The following is a 19,404-nucleotide window of genomic DNA, read 5'->3' on the forward strand; positions in this document are numbered from 1 at the left end:
GTCAGAGTTAGAAATAATACATGTAAAAATGCATGGTAGGAGAGGAACAGGATATGACAGCTTTAATTATTAAAAATAATCAACTATAAACCTCACTCTTCAACATACTTGTTTTTCTATAACACATGCATACCAAACACAACAATGATGACAATGCACTGGCTGCCACTGTGTAAAAACAAAAAGAAACTTACTGGTCAGTGTTGTTAGTATGGAAATAATTATTCATGTACATTTAAAAATTTTTCAGTGAAGACTGTTTAGGTGACTACATATATTGTTATGTGAATTCCTCACTCTTGGCAAATGAGGCTGAGAGGATGGAAAATCTTAATTTATTTAAGCAAAAATGTGCCAACCTATGCTACCTGGGGGAAAAAAGGCAGAATCTTTTTTTTTTTTTTTTAATGCTGGGAATGGTAGAAAGTTTCAGATCATTTTTCTCTAGGTTGTATTCTGAATGTATTCACGAAGGTGACATTTCAGCTAGTAGGAACTTCAGTAGGGGAGATGAGGAGGACAGTGCTATGAATAGAAGGACAAATACGAGTAAAACATTGAAATATAAAAGCACAATGTATTAACTGGAGACAAAGTAATTTAGGTTGGCTAAAGCATTTTCCCCAACCCAGGGACTTGAGAATTACTGAAAATGATCCACAAATATTTACATAGTAGGCATTGTTTGTGGACAGAATAAGTATCAAACGTATTTATGTTGTATGTAGGTATACTAGTTTCCTAGGGCTGCTGTGGCAAAATATCATAAAATATGTGACTTAACTGAAATTTATTCCCTCCCAGTTCTGGAGTTTAGAAGTCCCAAGGTATCAGAAGGGTCACGCTTTTTCTGAAGGCTCTAAGGATGAATCTTTCCTAGTTATAATGAGGTTATAACTCCAGTATAACTTCCTCTGAACTTGATTGCATTTGCAATGGCCTTATTTCCAAACAAGGTCACATTCCCAGGTACTGAGGGTAGGACTTAAACATATCTTTTTAAGAGACACAATGCAACCCACAATTGTGTGTTTCAATTATATGTAGATGTTATGATTTCTAAAATGCAAACATTTTTAAATAGCATATTAAATTGTTAATACTTTTACCATACTTTTCTCAACCAATGGATATTAAAAGGATAAGTCTCAGGCAGGAGTTTAGGGGTCTGTAAATTTAACGATGAAAAGAGTTGCACACATGCAAAGAGGCTGGGAGCCACTGTTATAGGGTTCCTGTCAGGAACAGAATGAGGTGAAATAAGAAAGGAAGCTAAGTCACGTGTGAAGGGTCTCTGGCGCCAAGATAAGGACTCTGGGTTTCATCTGTTAGGCAAAGAGAAGATTATGTGATTTTTTGTTTGTTCTTCTACATGTATGCATGTAGAAGATAATATGATAAAAACACTTAAAATTCTGAACCATATCAATCTGTCCATCGAGACAGAGCTCTAGGAAAATTACCTGCGTATATGATTCACTGAAGAAGAGTGAGTGTGGACACAAGGGGACCACGTATGAAGTGAGCAGGATCTCACTCGAATGAAGAATGAAATGCACGCTAGACAAACTGCCAAGGAAGAATGCATAGAGGCACGGCTAATCTGATGCTGAGCAGGTGTGTGTGCGCATCTATATGTAGATTTCTGTGGATGTTTAAGGGTGTATATGAACATCAGGGTGTTTGGATGTCTAGTTCTTTTGAAATTCAAGAGGACTTATTATCTGTTTGATATTTTTAATGTGTTGACTTGCTGATTAACTTTCCATGCATAAACACAGTATTTCTCTAAATGGGAAATTTGAAAATATCCATCTCAACTAGTTTACTTTCTTGCACACAATAGGTGCTCAGATATATTTGTTGGCTGGTAAGCATCATTTTAGCCATCCCCAAACTAGGTCAGACTTATTAACACATATTGAATTTCTATGTGCCTGTTTTCTGTTTAGGATTAAAAGCAATGGAGTGAAAAGGTAGAACTAATAATAGCTAGAAGTTTAAGTCTGGTGAAGAAACTGTAAATAGGAATCCAGCTAGTCTAAATGGATTCAAGTCCCCAAGGCAGGACAAATTATATCCATTGATCCTGAAAGAATCTGAATCACTGAGCAACTCTCAAACGTCTTTGAGGAGTTGTAGAAAAGGAGATGTGCCAGAGGATTAAAGCACCAAAGGGAGAAGGAGGAGATAAATTCTTGAAAATCCATAGTAAGTAGTTTAATACTACCTGTAGGTGAGATTATGGAATGACTCATTCATTAGAAAGAGAGCAGTAAGTCCCATTGTCAAATCAAAAACATTTTCTTATTTGTGAAATAGATGTTGGAAAAACTGATAATAATGCTATAATTGTAGATAATAAATCTATGTATTTTTACTTTAATTTTGCTCAGATAGAGAAACAGAGTGTATCCAGACTTCAACTAACTAGTTGTCAAGGTCCCTTAGGATATTCTTTTGGACAAATTAGAGAAATATGGCCTGTTTTTCAGCACAGGATGGTAGCTATTTAATAACTAAAGGATTATGCCAAGCAGGTGTTTATATACAACTTAAATCAGTGTTTTTCAAGCTTTTTTGACAATGACTTGCAGTAAGAAAAAGATTTTTCATATTATCCAGTAAGCATATATGTATGTAGTATATGTACATGCATGATTTAAAAAACAGATGCACTGTCATGTTTTTCAGTCTATATTTTTCTATTATATTTTATTAAGAAAACTGCTGGTTATAACCTAATAAATCTGTTTCACAACTCACTACTGGCTTGGGAGGCACAGTTCGAAAAATGTGATTTCAATCAGAATGTTTCTAGGAACTACAGAGCTGTTTTTATCCTGTGTGATAAAATTTTTGGATGAAGACATAGAAGGACTGTTCTCAGATTTGCAGATAATAAGATAATAAAAAGAAGACAATTTTTTGCATGATATAATCAGGATTAAGAAATTCCTAGCATATTAAATTTAAATAGAAAATTAAATAGAAAATTTAAATAAAATTAAATCTAAAATAGATATGTACAGTTCTGCACTTGATATCTCCAAATCTACTTGCAAAGCTACTACTGGATATGTGCTGCTGCCTAGAAGCAGAATGACTAGAAACAAAACAAAACAATAACACAACAGAACTCTGCTGTTTCAGTTCACAGTAATTTTAAGATAAGAAGGGAATGGAACCAAAACTGTTTGAGAACCTGCTACACATCAAGGATGAATCACTGTGTAGTACGTGAACCACTGGTGTTATACTGCTGGAAAACCCAGAACCAAACCAAACCAAAGCAAACCAATTCAACTTTGGGATACATTAACAGAAAATCTATTTCTAAAAATGGAGGTTCAGGGTAAGAGTTTCCCTCTGTTTTATACTGTCTACATTCAACTAGGATTTGGCGTACTTTGTTCAGATAAAACTTAGACGAAAGCAAGAAATTTGCTTTTTAAAGGACAGCTGAAGGGAATGGGAACACTTAGCCTCGCCAACTGCTGTTTTCCTTCTTTTTTACTGGTCACATATAAGGTGCAGGAGACACACAAATAATAGTGTAGTCTTTTCCCACAGGCAGAGAAAGGAAACATTTATTGATACTTGCTACTATGTTAAATACCTTAAATGTATTAGCTCCTTTCATCCTTTAATCCTATCAATCTCTACTTTGGGTTGGGTAAAATAGGGCTTTGAAGAGAAGTCATTTGCCCAAGATCACATGAATAAGTGGGTAGTGAAACTGGAATCCAGGTTCCACTGAGTCTGGAGCCTGTGTTCACAACCACTACACAGTATTGCTTCTTGAAACGCAGAGCTTCATGGGTTTATCTTTGAAGGACTGTCCTTTGGAAGTATGGGTATGCATCTATTAAGGCATGAATCTATTCACAATTGACATTTACTACATAAAATATTTTTAATCTGGAGACTTAAAAATGAACATTATAGGTAATCTCATATTTCAAAATACTGTTAATACAAATGCTAAGTTACTTGTGTCTTTGTCCGAAAGAGGCTTTGTTAACTATAAGGAAACAGACCTGCTTGAATTTTCAAAACTTTATGTTTCAGAGGGCAGTACTGAAACCACAGTACAAGTAACTGCAATTATAAAGCCGTGCATGTGGTTATAATTGTTCTTACAAGTGTTTATAAGTAATTCAACACAGATGGTACAAGGACATATTTACTCTATGCTGGCTGCTGAGTTGAAATTATTTCATTGAATTCTCAATCCCTGTGGGATAGATATTCTCACCCCTATTAGTGAATAGAAGACTGAGTTCAATAACTTGAGGAGACTGCACAGGTGATTAGTTGTGAATGTGGTTCAAAGGCCTGTGTACTTTCCACCATACCACACCGACTTCAAGGAGCTGCCAGGGAACTGGTGAACATTTTTTAAAGTCTAAAAGTAGCAAGAGGTAGAACCTGCTGTCACATTGAACAGCGGATAAAAAGAAGCTAGTGTGATGACCTTTCAATCTGGATTTACAGAAATAAGATAGATATATCATTTCAAACTTGCACATGAAAATAGTGCTTGCAAAAGTAGATGCTATTCACTTGGGACAGATAAAAGGCAATAGGTGGATATATGTCACAGGATTTTTCTATGGTGGCATATCTAAGTCACACTATTAAGATCTATAGGTCACTTTCAATATAATTCACTTGCTATTTAATTTACATGGACACACCAATCACCATTTCTTTCAGTTTTTTTGCTGAGCTATTTTAATAATTCAATTACTTCAGGAAAAGTTTAAACAGAAGCACACAATCAAGGACTAATCCAAGCACTGGTCTTGAGGAATTTTGTTATACATGACTTCTGGCACTTCAGAATTTTAATGCATCACAATATCCCAGGAGTTAGCTTGACTAGTCAATCCAATTAAACATGAGCACTAACAAACCAGATTATAACAGATTTGTATATTGACTATTTTCAATTGAGATGACAGTTAAAATGATTTGAATATACCTCAAGATACATAATAGCTAAAATGATTTGAATATACCTCAAGATACGTAATAGTTCTGGTGTCTGACAATATGTCTCTATTGAAAAGGGTATACCTCATGAAATATTAAAAAAAAAGTTACATCCTTCATTTCGAGATAAACACTAGTCCTGCCTGTTTAGTTTTTATTTGACACGAGCGGGATGACTGTTGTGTACATTTTAATTTTCAAAAGTAAAACTATTTTTTTTCCATTCTCTATACGTGAAGACACAGAAATCTATTACTTTAACCACAGATTAAGGCTGGCAGAGAATTACTTATATTTTAAGATAATTCTCAAATCCTCTGAACTGTACATGCCTAACAAACAGGGGCGCATCATTAGTTGGCATCATAGCTGAGGATCGTTAAGGAATTTTTAAACCTGGGATTTGTCGCTTCCCCCAACCTACTACCCCACAGTGTCACACGGTGCAGCCTTTTTAGTCTGGGAGGTGAGTTCAAGAACTGTTTGTTGTTCAGAGCTCCATCCAGAGAGGATCACTGTTTGACAAGTTCTATTTTAAGTCGTGCCTGTGTGTGCAGGTGTCAGCCTCTTTGACGGCTGTAGAAAAAGACCCATTATACTCCATCTCTATCCTTCCCCCGACAATGCAGGATTATTCTCCACAGTGCGTTCGTTTCTGCTTTGCCAGCCACTTTTTTTCACTGGGAAGTTCCAAGGCGGGCAGGCGGACAGGACTGAGGGAAGGGCTTGAGGGGGCAGAAAGAGGTCATCTGCCACTCCCCTACCTTACAAGGCACGTGGCACTGGCTGTAGCAGCTGCTAGATGCGGCGACGAAGATGACGAACCTCCTCCTAGCAAGAGGATAGTGAAGGAATAAGAAGGTGGCAGCGAAGGCGAGACACACACTCGGTGTCCTTCCCCACAGGGAGAGTCCACCCTCAAGGGAAAAACTCTGAGGAAACCACCACCCGCTCCGCCTCTGCCAGCTCGCCCCAGTGTCTGGCAGCGGTCCCCATGCACCTGCTCACCTGTCTATCCGTTCAGGGCGGCTGGGGGAGGGACGAGAGGTGTCGGGCTGGGTGGGTGGAAGGAGGGCAGGGCGAAGGAGGGGGTGCGCGAGGGCTCCGCCCCCGGGGGCTCTGCGCAGGCGCAGTGGCCGCTACCGCAGGCAGGGGGCGGCAACATGGCGGAGTGAGCGGCGGCGTCGGGGCTTCACAACAACAGTGGCGCCTGTGGCAGCGGCGGCAGTCACAGCTCTGAGCTTCAGCGCCGGCCGGCGCTCGGGCAGCTGCTCGAGCCCCAGGGTTATTCCGAGCGGCGGCAGCATCTCCGCGGGGGGCGGGCCGGGCCGGACGGGCTGGGAGGGGGAGCGTGAGGAGGCAGCGGCGGCGGCAGCGGCACAGCTGCTGGGCGGGCACTGCCGCTCGCCGGGCAGCGGTTAGCGGCGCCGCCACCGCCGGGAATAAGCCTGAGAATAACCCACCGCCTCCGCCGGGGAGGGCGTCGGAGCGGGCCGGGTCGAGGCGCAGGCGGGGAGCGGGCCCGGCGCCGCGGCGCTGGTGGATGCTGGGGCTCCGAGGCGACGGCCGGGGGGCGGGGGCCGAGGCAGGTATAACGGTACCGGCGGCGGCGGCGCCTCGGCTCTTCCCTTCTCGTCAGGAGGGGGGCAAATGGCGAGCGAGAAGCCGGGCCCGGGCCCGGGGCTCGAGCCTCAACCCGCGGGGCTCATCGCCGTCGGGGCCGGCGGCGGAGGCGGCGGGGGCAGCGGCGGCGGGGGCAGCGGGATGGGGGAGTTGAGGGGGGCGTCCGGCTCCGGCTCGGTGGTGCTGCCCGCGGGGATGATTAACCCTTCGGTGCCGATCCGCAACATCCGGATGAAATTCGCAGTGTTGATTGGACTCATACAGGTCGGAGAGGTCAGCAACAGGGACATCGTGGAGACGGTGCTCAACCTGGTAAGGGGAAAGGCGTGCTCGCCATCTGCCTCCCAGCCACCCCCCCCCCCCCAAGGCCTGCCTCCCTCCCCAGGCGCTAGCTCCCACCCCTGCACCCCCTCCCCGGGTCCCACACGCAGCGCGTCCCCGCGAGCAAAGATCGTCCAGCGGGCATCGCCCAGCGGGTATCGCCCAGCGGGTGACCTGCCTGCGCGCTGCCAGAGCCACGCCACCTCCCCGTTCTCTCCTCCGGTCCTCTCCTGCCACCTGAGCGCAGTGCCCAACTTAACACCGCCTAGGATCACTTCTCTTGACTGCGAGTCGTCAGTCGTCCCTGGCCGTGCAGTGTTTGGGTCTTTTTGAGAGTTTATGGTCACGGGGAGAGGAAGGCCTCCTTTTCTCTGGGGTCCTTCCTGCCACACTCTTATAATTGTCGGTGCGATGGCTATCCGAGGATGGAAGCCTTGCCCCTGGAGCCTAAATTCCCCGGCGCTCCTGAAACGTGAGAAGCACGTTAGCTCCAACTTGAGCAGCTGGGGTGTGATGTTTTCGAACGAGGAGGAAAATGATGCAGTTTTGCATCTGCCTTTAAATATATTCCCAGACTGTGCTGGAGAGTGTTGTGGCTGTTTCTCCTCCCCAGCCGCCCCCACCACCCCAGCTCGCCCCGCCCGCATCTCTTTTTAGGTAGCCTTTCTTTCTTTGTAATACGGCCCTGAATACACTGACCTCGTAGTGATTTTTTTGTCCACATGAGGTGTTAAAATGTGGGGGCACCTAATCATACAGGTTGGTTTCTATGGTTGCCTTCAGAGAGCGTGGCATGTGGCTAAAGACGGGAGGAAAGGTGTTAAATTTAGTCCTAGGCTTTGGTTTCTTACATGATAAGAAAGAGTTACTGCAGAACTGTGTATGACTTAATGTTTGGCGATATCTGTCTACGGAGAGGCTAAGAATCTTCAGGATATCAGGGGAAGACATGGGGAAGAACTAAAGAGAGGAGAATCGTAGATTTAGGATAATAAGACTTGTTCATTTAAGATTAGTTTTTTTTTTTAATGCCTTGTAAATAGCAGTTTTTGCTGCAGCACAGCTTTTTAAACAATTTCCTCTGCAATATTTAGCCTTTGACAAAATGTCAGGTTGGGTTTTGGAAGGCAAGGCTTAAATCAGGAGCAATCAGTTGACTATTGTATTTGATGTGGAGTCACAGGAATGTAAAAATATGCTTGTAAGGAGATTTGATAACACCCATGCAGTCAGAATTTTCAGCTAAGCAATTATTTTTATTTGATCTATTGGGAAACTGAAAGAAAGCTGCAGCTGCAGCAGTGGTGCCCTGAGACAGGGATTAGATAATGTCTGTGGTATATGTACCTCTGAAATGTACAGAAAAGTTAAAGCTGTTGGTTTTTTGTTTGTTTGTCTTTGTTTTTTTCTTGCTGTGGTGTCAAGTGAAACCTAGAAAATTATCTGACTTCTCTTTGTTATAGTCATTACTGTTTAAGTATCAAACATTTCTTTGTACTTCTGTGTACCCTTCAAACAAATCACCACAAAAAAGTCAGTATAAGTTTGGGGGACTGTCACTTCCTTGTTATAACCAAATTCTTTTCAGAACACTAATAGAAATACTGTTTTCTTAGACATTTTAATTTTAACCAGCAGCCAATAGGAGGTCAGTACTTGCCTTTTTTTTTTTTTTTTTAAGAGATGAAATCTCAAAATATGTTAGTAGGTTAGCAGGTACTGTTTTTCTGTAAATTTAAAAGAAAACATTTAAAGTTTTTGTTTTTTTTAAACAGTTTTCTAATACCATTTTTACCTTAGATGATGTGATTTTAGGTTATTTTAAGAAGTATTTATATGCTTACCTAATACATTTTTCTGTGAGAAGAGGCAATAGAGACTGTTACAAGCTGGAAACTGATTTGAATGTATAACCAGTTTGGACTCTGCAGCAGTAGCAATGTATGCTGGATCAGTTCTTAACAGATGGGGTTCTATAGATATACAGTAGGTTAAGAAAGGAAGTGAAATATTTCTGTTGAGGTAAAAAAGAATTTTAACTATCTTCAGTGCACTGAAAATCTGGCATGAAGTCTCCCTATGCAAACATTATTAAAGATTAACTTTACTGGTAAGCTTAATTAGAGTAACCAGAAATAAGGTAATACTGACATGGTATATCCCCAAATCCACTTAAGATGTAACTGCGTTGGTTTTTGGCATTAAAAAGTCAGGTTTAAAATTTCTTTGTACATACTTAAAGAGCAACTGAACTGAAAGAGTACAATTGATGAAAACTTTTGGGGAAAAGAATGACAAAAGCATCTATTTACTATTAAGTTGTTAAGTATATTGATTGTGGAATGCACATTAGTCATTTGCAGTGTAATATTTCTTGAATGGAAGGTTTAGTGCTTTATCTTTCCCATATACTCAATGATGAAAGTGTCTTGTGAAAATTTATGTTGATTAAGAAAATATTTGGAGATCATAAATGTTTAAAAGTAATCATCAAAACTTAATTCTGTTTACTTAATAAGTATATCAGTAAAATCGATTTAGGGCTCCCTGTGACCTGCTAAAGGTTGGAAGCCTCTAATATCTCTTAAAATGAGTTTTTTGTTTTAGTTTTCAGTCTTAATTTAAAACATTAAATTAAAATGTAGTTGGGAATAATGAAATATGTATCACAGTGCTTTCCATGACAGAAAAGAAAGAAGAACTAATGAAACTTCAAAACAAAACAGTTCCAGCCTTAAAACCCTGTCTCAGCCACCTTTGTCAAAATATTTTTTTTCCTGTATATTCTTTTTCTTTATATGGTGAAACTGCTAATACTTGGTTTTTAGGTTTCTCACATACCTTCCCCAAAGAATTAAAAGTTTTACAGAACAAAGTTGAAGTATACACTAGAATATAATACTAGTTTAATACAGCCATGGTTGTCATTTTGGGTCCTTTTATGGCCAGAGGTAGAGATCCATTTCCACTGTTAGGTGGATTATGGGAATTTGTTGAAGAATCACTAATGGAATGAGAAAATGAGTAATTTCCTTTGTAGATGAATGTATTTGTATGATGATATTATAGTTCACTTGAAACGTTAAAATATGAGATGGATAGGATCAGGGATATGAGTAAGTTAATTTGTAAATAAATTACAATGAGAGTATATTGTCAAGGATTTTGCATTACAGCTTTACCAATGGAAAAATCTTATCATCGGCAAAGTTTGGCTTTGGGAGGTATTATTTAATGTGGCACTTAGCTATAGAAAAGGAATTTTGTTGGTTGTTTCAATTATAAAACAGGCATACTAGGCATACTACTTAATCCATTGCTTACTTTGTAAGCACAGTATATGTTTATATAAGGTTTTTACTTCCTTGAAGTAAATTCTGTGTATACATAACATGTTCTTTGTTTATGACATGAAAGTATCTTATCATAGATTTTAATATAAACATTTTTAGAACAGATAAAATACAACATTAATGTTTACTTATTTCACAATAGGTTTATTTTTTGGAATTGCTGTCTTAGGTAGTATAAATCTATATATAGCATTTGAGTTTTTCACAAATCATGGAATATACTAGTGTTTCTTTAATGGTAGAAAATATTTCCTTTGATAATATTTTTTACCTTCTAAGTGGTATACTGTATTTTGTATTAAAAGTATAACAAGATACTTTGAGGGGATTTTATGTGTTAAGTTCCTCTCTACTCTTGATACATGGATTGTGGTATTGTTGTTAAAAAGAAATTTAAAAGATTTTCCCTTCTGTACTTGAATGTGACAGTAACTTTTCTTCCTTAGAGTTTTTTTTCATCTGCAGCTTCATAATCAGGATAATTTATATTTTAAAGATATTTATAATTTCACGAACAAAAGATGTATTCTGCTTTTAAACTAAATTTCTCTTAAAAATATGTAGTTGGATTTTTGAGTCATGGAAGTCCTTAATATCAACAGAACCACATTTATTTATGTTAAAATAGAATTTCCTTCATTTTATGTTCATATGTAAGTCCTTTCACATTAATTTGAATTATATTTTATTCTTATTATTAGATATTGAAAACTAAATTGAGTGTGTATGTAAATATTGGGAATTTCAATATCCTGAGGAGTTCTGAGGTTTTTCTTTAAAGTATTTAGTCATATTAATACAACGAACCACTAAGTAGCATGTATTCTATGAGTTTGTGACCAAGTTATAGTAATTTTAAATAAATATTTTTTATATTGCTAGTCAGTTTTTGGCAAATACTTTGTGGTTAATTAAATATATCTCAAGGTTCCTTCATCTTTTTCTGTACATTCTCCAAATACAGTGTCAAATTTATTGGTTCCAGCAAACTCAGCTTCCATTTTGGACCACTGATGTGGCAGTATTGTAAAATTCAGTTATCCACACTTTTGACTAGTTACTTTAATAGTAGTTTGCATCAGTTTCATAGGTTTTTTTCATTTATTGCTTCTACCTGTGATATTTTGTGCAGTGTCAGCATATCTCCTTATTATACAAAGATATAACCATCATTTTCTAGTTTTGTGTATGGTATTTAGTCTCTAGTTATTTATACATGTTTCATTTCCTATGCTGTGAACTCTGTGAGGGCAGATGGCTGTGTTATGTACACTTTTTCTTTTTCTTTTTGTATATCTGGCTCTTGGATAAGTTAAGTGAATTTTGAGAACGTACAGGACACCATTATTAGGCAGTAGAGGACATGTTTCTGAAATTCTGTTCGTCAGTAGGGTTCAGATCCAAGATTTGAAATAAATGACTCATATAAAGTTAATGTATTTCCTGTTCTTACAGTTAGAAATATTTGTTGACTATATATGAATGTTTTCCATGTAGGGTATTACTGTGTAAGTAAATGTTATTTTGAACTGAAGTCTTGGAATAAATAAGAATCTGTTAATTGTTTTTCGGTATATATTGTCAGATATATACACACATAACTAAGAACACGTTATTTTAGGCAAATAATATATATATATATTTATGGTATCGAATAGAAATTAAAAATATGGTTACTATTTGTCATGTTACAAGGAATAGTGGACATTTCTTTTTTTGTCTATCTTGCATACATTTCTCCTTTTTAGTAATGGTATCCTACTGTCCTTGAATGAACCACTCATCCTCCATTCTTAGTTCAGCTGGTTCAGATGGGTTCACATGGGCTGGTGTATAACCCAGACATGTCCAGAGTCACAATGACTGGTTCCTAGGTGAGCATTTAATCTGAGGGGAGCCACAGGATCAGTCACAGGACTTGAACTGAAATTCTTCCTTTTGGGGTTATTGAATTGGTAGACTCATCCTGCAGCTGTAGGATTTGACCAAATGTTAGAATTTGACCAAGCATGAAGCCAAGAGATAGAAATATATATATATATATATATTTTTAAGAATTAAAAATATATATATTTATTTTTGGCTGTGTCAGGTCTTAGTTGCAGCTTCCAGGATCTTTGTTTCTCTCTAGTGGTGGCATGCAGGCTCAGTAGTTGCAGAGCCCTGGGCTTAGATACCCCAGGGCATGTAGAATCTTAGTTCCCCTGCCAGGGGTCAAACATTTGTCCCCTGCATTGGAAGGTAGATTCTTAACCACTGGACCACCAGTGAGGTCCCCAGAGACCTATATCTTGATGCTGCTTGAGCACCTGGAGTTCTTTGTCTGTGGTGATCATCTTCTAACCATTAACGTCTCTCTTGTAAAGTTTATTATTTTTATTGTTATTACTTTCAAGTCAGCTTAAATTGCATTTTTTGTCACTTGGAAAAATTTCCTTGCTAGCGTAGACATTACTAACTGGAAGTGGAACAGTGTGGGAACATATCCTGAATGTTGAAATGGAGTGCAGGGCAGTGAGGACTGCTTTTCCCCAGCAATTCCCTTTAAGGAATTATGAAACAGCTCATTCAATTGTTACCTGGGTTGTCTTTGGCCATAGAGCTACTGAGGCTGGAACTTTAGGGATTTTCAAGTGTTTTGGCCAGTTTTTGCCTCATAAGAAAGGAATTTTCTTAGGTCTAAGCTGGCATGCTTGGAAGAAGAGAGGGAAGAAGAGATTGTCTTTCTAAGTAAGAGAGGCCTTTTCTGCCTGTAGCTGCCATCTAAGAGAATCAGAAAATCAAGAATCTTGGAGGTTGGAAATTCTGATTTTTTTTTTTTAACCTTGTACTAAAATTAGTAAGAGGAAAGACAGGAGTTTAAATTAAACTCAGGCAAAGTTCTGGTTTACAACTTTTTTCAAGCACCTCATCCATTATAGTCCAGTCTCCTGACCAAAGTAACAGTCCAGTTACTAAAGAGTTTTGAAAGGGATCCAACCAGGGAACAGATGATAGAGTAGCTGTGCCTCCTCTTCCAGCATATTATTTCACATTGCTTCCAGGAAAATCATTAAACAGAGGGTTTTAATGGGTGAGTAATGTGAAGGCCTATTGCTATGAAACTCAGTATTGCTATGAAACTTAAAAGGTAGTTTGCTATCTTGACAAGATCTCTGGCTTTGGTTGCTAGTTCAGCCAGTTGACTGAAGTAAATTGACCAAAAGCTTATTGAGCTTTTAGGGGCACTATTTCCAGGGTAACCTCAAGCGTGGTAAACAAAGTTTTGTATTCTTTTTACTTCTAAGGCAATTTGCATCCTCAGTAAGAGGAAGTGGGCTACTAAAACAGTATAGCTGCTAGAAGGAAGATCTGAGGCCGTAGAGGATAATGGACAAGTGAGGCTTCTGAGGTGGTGGTGCATCACCACCATGATGCTGGTGATGCATCCAGATTGGTTACCAAGAGATTCCATTGCTACTACAGGCAATTCTTCCTCTGATGAGTAGTATATGGTATATTGGTTTGAATTAATAACCATGATATATTTACTGTTGGTTTGTGAACTGGTCCACATTGCACAGAGGGCAATGAGATACCAAAGAAAAGAGGGAGACCACTCCAGATTGGTCACTGGCAGGTTTATTAAACAGGAAAATGTGTAAGGCTTGTCTTTGGCAGCCACAAGATGCGTGGTCTCCATACCTGCCTACCAGAATCTTTAAATTACAGAGGCCTTAACTGAATTCAGTTATTTGTACCATCCAGGTGGTTTCAACACCACCTTGCTCTCAAGGCTGTTCCCCACCATGGGAAGAGTAGGCAGAGTGTACAGGGGAGGGTCACCTCTCCTCACCGGAGCCTCTGATTGCCCAGATCCAGCTCATGGGTCAGCTGATGGTCATGTCCTCTTGATTATCTCCTCCATATTTACATTTTCCACTCTTCTAAGTGGGCATTATGATTATTTTTTCTTTTACCATTGTATATTAATTACATGGGGGATAGTTACATTTATTATATAGATATGTATGGTGAGATTGTGAGGTACAACCAAAAAAATTCATGTTTGGACCTGCTCGAGAATAATATTCATGATACAAACATTTCAGACTTGTTGTTGAATCCAGTAACTTTGGCATTGTTTTTGTCTTCCTTCCTGCTTTCGTAACCATGATGAAGTAATGGGTGCATTTACTGTTATGGTTAAGATAGTAATATTGTTAAACATGGATATTTAAGAAGTTACATATATGGAAAGAAATGAATGTATAGGTGGTTGGGGATCCAAGGGCTAGAATGTTACAGATTTCTATTGATTTTGACTGCATAGAATCCATTCCTTCTAAATTTTTGATACTCCTTTGAGAAGTCTTCTCTTCTTGATGTTTGGTTTGCATGCTTTGAGCTTTCCCTGGACTCCTTTCTGCTTTCCTGGACTAGAAACAGAGACTATACTTGGCCCTTCAATAACATTATGGTTAAATATCTACCTGCACATCTGTGAAAGCTTTGTAACTCCTTTCGATCTGCTGGAGAAAGAAGATGCACACTACTGGAATTGCTAAGATGTTAGAATGTAAGTCTAGACTTGACTGGCATGCTGCCACCATAGAGGATGCTTGAGGATGGTGCTATCATATAGGCTTCAAGAACCAAGAGAGAAATTGCTGATGACATCTTTGGAGCCTTTCAAGTCACTTATATTACCAGGCTTTTCAGTGCATTAGACCAATACATATCTCATTTTGCTTAAGCTATTTTGAATCAGGTTTCTCTTTGCGGCATCCCAGTGCTTTCTAGCTAATACTTAGAATTAAAACTGAAAGAAAAAACTTTAGGTATTTGGTATCATCAGGCAAATCTTAAGAAAAATATTAACTTGGCAGAGGGCTTGAGGAATTTCAAAAAAAAAGAGAGACATTGTGAATTATTTTAATAATTCATCTTCACTAAATAAGATCATAAGGTAATACTGAGATACCATGAAAAAGGAATGATTAAAAAGAAAATTACCAGTGTTCATCAGCATGCTAAAATAATCTTAAATGATGTTATAGGGTCTGTAAAATGTTAGAGCTGTTCTTAATGAAATTTTCCTGATATGCACCAAGAAATTTTTTTTTTTTTTTTTGGCTCTGCCATCTTTATTTATTTATTTATTTTTTAATCAAATAATCCAATTTTATTTATTTATTTTTTTTCAAGTTGAACAGACTAAATTTCTTTAAACAAACTTACTTATACTCCAGAGTCCTTTAAAAACTTAATAGCATTTATACATTGAAGGTATTTGATTTTCTTGTAACTAGCACTTCAAATGCAACAAGCATTTGAAGCAACAAGCATTTGACCCAATAAGTAAAACTTTCTACAGTTCATAACTTTTATAAATAAAATAAATTAAATGTACAGTGAATAAGTTCTCTGAAATATTTCAATATTTCTGCAGGGTTAGTAACATCGTAAAATACATTTCAACTAAAGTTCACAAATCTAAAAACCTGTTAGGCATTTTTAGGCGTTTTAAGTTGGAAATGAAGACCAATGTTACATCGTAATATGCCAATTACAAATAGTACTTCAAATAGCAAATACTACAGTTTGTCCCAAACTTTAAAAACTATTCATGAACTCAACACTGAACTAATGATGGCTATGAGAATTGTTTCTAGCCTTTTTGAAAATTTCAACCCATTTACGTTTAAGGTAATTATTGATAAGTACGATCCCGTAGCCATTTTCTTTATTGTTTTGGGTTCAAGTTTATACACTCTTCCTCTGTTTCCTGTCTATAGAAGATCCTTTAGCATTTGTTGGAGAACTGGTTTGGTGATGCTGAATTCCCTCAGCTTTTGCTTGTCTGTAAAGCTTTTGATTTCTCCTTCATATTTGAATGAGATCCTTGCTGGGTATAGTAATCTGGGCTGTAGGGTATTTTCTTTCATCACTTTAAGTATGTCTTGCCACTCCCTTCTGGCCTGAAGAGTTTCTGTTGAAAGATCAGCTGTTATCCTTATGGGAATCCCCTTATGTGTTATTTGCTGCTTTTCCCTTGCTGCTTTTAATATTTGTTCTTTGTGTTTGATCTTTGTTAATTTGATTAATATGTGTCTTGGAGTATTTCGCCTTGGGTTTATCCTGTTGGGGACTCTCTGGGTTTCTTGGACTTGGGTGATTATTTCTTTCCCCATTTTTTAGGGAAGTTTTCAACTATTATCTCCTCAAGTATTCTCTCATGGTCTTTCTTTTTGTCTTCTTCTTCTGGGACTCCTATGATTCGAATGTTGGAGTGTTTAACATTGTTCCAGAGGTCTCTAATATTGTCCTCATTTCTTTTAATTCGTTTTTCTTTTTTCCTCTCTGTTTCATTTATTTCTACAATTCTATCTTCTAGTTCGCTTATCCTGTCTTCTGCCTCTGTTATTCTACTGTTTGTTCCCTCCAGAGTGTTTCTGATCTCATCTATTGCATTATTCATTGTATATTGACTCTTTTTTATTTCTTCTAAGTCCTTATTAAATCTTTCTTCCATCTTCTCAATCCTTTTCTCCAGCTTATTTATCTGTAACTCCATTTTGCTTTCAAGATTTTGAATCATTTTCACCATCAAAATTTGAAATTCTTTATCAGGTAAATTCCCTATATCTTCTTCTTTTGTTTGTGTTGGTGGGCAATTATCTTGTTCCTTTACTTGCAGGGTATTTCTCTGCCTCTTCATCTTGCTTATATTGCTTTGCTTGGGGTGGCCTTTCCCTCTTCTTGCAGTTTGTGGAGTTCTCTTTATTATGTAGTTTCTTCGCTGTGTGTGGGGTTGGACGGGTGACTTGTCCGGGTTCCCTGGTTAGGGAAGCATGTGTCGGTGTTCTGGTGGGTGGAGCTGGATTTCTTCTCTCTCCTTTAGAAGACAATGGGCTGCTTTTCTGGGAGCCTGATGTCCTCTGCCAGTATTCAGAAGTTGTTTTGTGGACTTTACTCTGCGTTCAAATGTTCTTTTGATGAATTTGTGGGGGAGAAAGTGGTCTCGCCGTCTTATCCCTCCGCCATCTTGTTCCTTCCTCCCCAGAACACTGGATTCTTATATTCCACTTGGTCGTGGAGTATCTCTTCCCAGCTGCTCCAGCAAGGCGCAGCCGCTGTACCTTACCTTGGACGAGGGGTATCTCCTCAAGGCCGCCCCTCCTGCTTTGAATGTAGATCAGCTCCTCTCGGCCCTCCGGTGCCCAAGCAGCCACCGCCTCCTGGACGTGGTACAGCTCCTCTCGGCCACTGCCCTAACCCTGGGCACGGGGTAGCTCCTCTCAGCCACGATTCTGCACGTGGTCGGTTGCGCCGGAGCCGGGCGTCTCCCGCGTCTGCACCAAGAAATTGAAGAAGTTCTTTTCATTAATCCTTCATTCTTTTTTAATTAACTTATTTTTTAATTAAAGGATAATTGCGTTACAGAATTTTGTTGTTTTCTGTCAAACCTCACCATGAATCAGTCATAGTTATACATATATCCCCTCCCTTTTGAACCTCCCTCCCATCTCCCTCCCCATCCCACCCCTTTAGGTTGATACAGAGCCCCTGTTTGGGTTTCCTGATCCATACAGCAAATTCCCAATTGCTATCTATTTTACATATGGGAATGTAAGTTTCCACGTTACTCTTTCCATACATCTTACCCTCTCTTCCCCTCTTCCCATGTCCATAAATCTATTCTCTTAAGTCTGTTTCTCCATTGCTTCTGCTGCTGCTGCTAAGTCGCTTCAGTCGTGTCTGACTTTGTGCGACCCCATAGACGGCAGCCTACCAGGCTCCCCCATCCCTGGGCTAGCCTGCAGATAAATTCTGTAGTACCATTTTTCTAGATTCCATATATATGCATTAGTATACAATATTTATCTTTCTCCTTCTGACTCACTTCACTCTGTATAATAGGTTCTAGGTTCATCCACCTCACTAGAACGGACTCAAATGTATTCCATTTTATGGCTGAATAATATTCCATCGTGTATATGTACCATAATTTCTTTATCCATTCATCGGTCAATGGACATCTAAGTTGCTTCCATGTTCTAGCTGTTGTATATAGTGCTGCAATGAACAGTGGGATACATGTCTCTTTTTCAGTTTTGGTTTCCTCAGAGTACATGCCTGGGAGTGGAATTGCTGGGTCATATGGTGGTTTTATTCCTGGTTTTTAAAGGAATCTACATACCATCTTCCATAGTGGCTGTATCAGTTTACATTCCCACCAACAGTGCAAGAGCATTCCCTTTTCTCCACACCCCTCCAGCATTTGTTGTTTGTAGACTTTTTGATGATAGCCATTCTGACCAGTGTAAGGTGATATCTCATTGTAGTTTTGATTTGCATTTCTCTAATAATGAGTGATGTTGAGCATCTTTTCCTGTGTTTGTTAGCCATCTATGTCTTCTTTGGAGAAATGCCTGTTTAGGTCTTTTTCCCACTTTTTGGTTGGGTTGTTTGTTTTTCTGGTATTGAGTTATATGAGCTGCATATGTATTTTGGAAATTAATCCCTTCTCAGTTGTTTCATTTGCTATTATTTTCTCCCATTCTGAGGGTTGTCTTTTCACCTTGCTTATAGTTTCCTTTCCTGTGCAACAGCTGAGTTTAATCAGGTCCCACTTGTGTACTTTTGTTTTTATTTCCATTACTCTAGGAGGTGGGTCATAGAGGATCTTGCTTTGAATATGTTGAGTGTTCTGCATATATTTTCCTCTAAGAGTTTTATAGTTTCTGGTCTTATATTTAGGTCTTTAATCCATTTTGAGTTTATCTTTGTGTGTGGTGTTAGGAAGTGTTCTGATTTCATTCTTTTACATGTAGCTGGCCAGTTTTCCCAGCACCATTTATTTAAAAGTCTGTCTTTGCCCCATTGTATATTCTTGCCTCTTTTGCCAAAAATAAGATAGCCATAGGTGCATGGGTTTATTTCTGGGCTTTCTGTCTGGTTCCATTGGTCTATATTTCTGTTTTTGTGCCAGTACCATACTGTCTTGATGACTGTAGCTTTGTAGTATAATCTGAAGTCAGGAAGGTAGCTTCCCCCAGCAGCATTCTTCTTTCTCAAGACTGCTTTGGTTATTCGATGTCTTCTGTGTTTCCTTATGAATTGTGAA

At 38.8% G+C, this 19,404-nt stretch overlaps 1 protein-coding gene and 1 long non-coding RNA gene across 5 annotated transcripts in view; one reads left to right on the forward strand and one right to left on the reverse strand.

Annotated features, from left to right (window-relative positions):
- LOC148775851 (uncharacterized) overlaps positions 1–6,388 on the reverse strand; it is a 515,606-nt gene extending 509,218 nt beyond the window's left edge. For all 3 annotated transcript variants that reach the window (XR_016038890.1, XR_016038889.1, XR_016038888.1), the window contains exons 1-2: positions 6,007–6,388; positions 5,763–5,829 (exon numbers count right to left, since the gene is read on the reverse strand). This is a non-coding gene — a long non-coding RNA (uncharacterized LOC148775851). The remainder of the gene's footprint in view (positions 1–5,762; positions 5,830–6,006) is intronic.
- Positions 6,389–6,503: 115 nt separating this feature from the next.
- Positions 6,504–19,404, forward strand: part of NBEA (neurobeachin) — a 671,823-nt gene continuing 658,922 nt past the window's right edge. For both annotated transcript variants that reach the window (XM_088842722.1, XM_088842723.1), the window contains exon 1: positions 6,504–6,933. In XM_088842722.1, the coding sequence (XP_088698848.1) occupies positions 6,649–6,933 (285 nt within the window). In that variant the 5' untranslated portion in view covers positions 6,504–6,648. The remainder of the gene's footprint in view (positions 6,934–19,404) is intronic.

Source organism: Moschus berezovskii, chromosome 13 (genome assembly GCF_049115385.1).
Source record: "Moschus berezovskii isolate FMDL1 chromosome 13, NW_MosBer_1.0, whole genome shotgun sequence".
NCBI classification, from domain to species: domain Eukaryota; kingdom Metazoa; phylum Chordata; class Mammalia; order Artiodactyla; family Moschidae; genus Moschus; species Moschus berezovskii.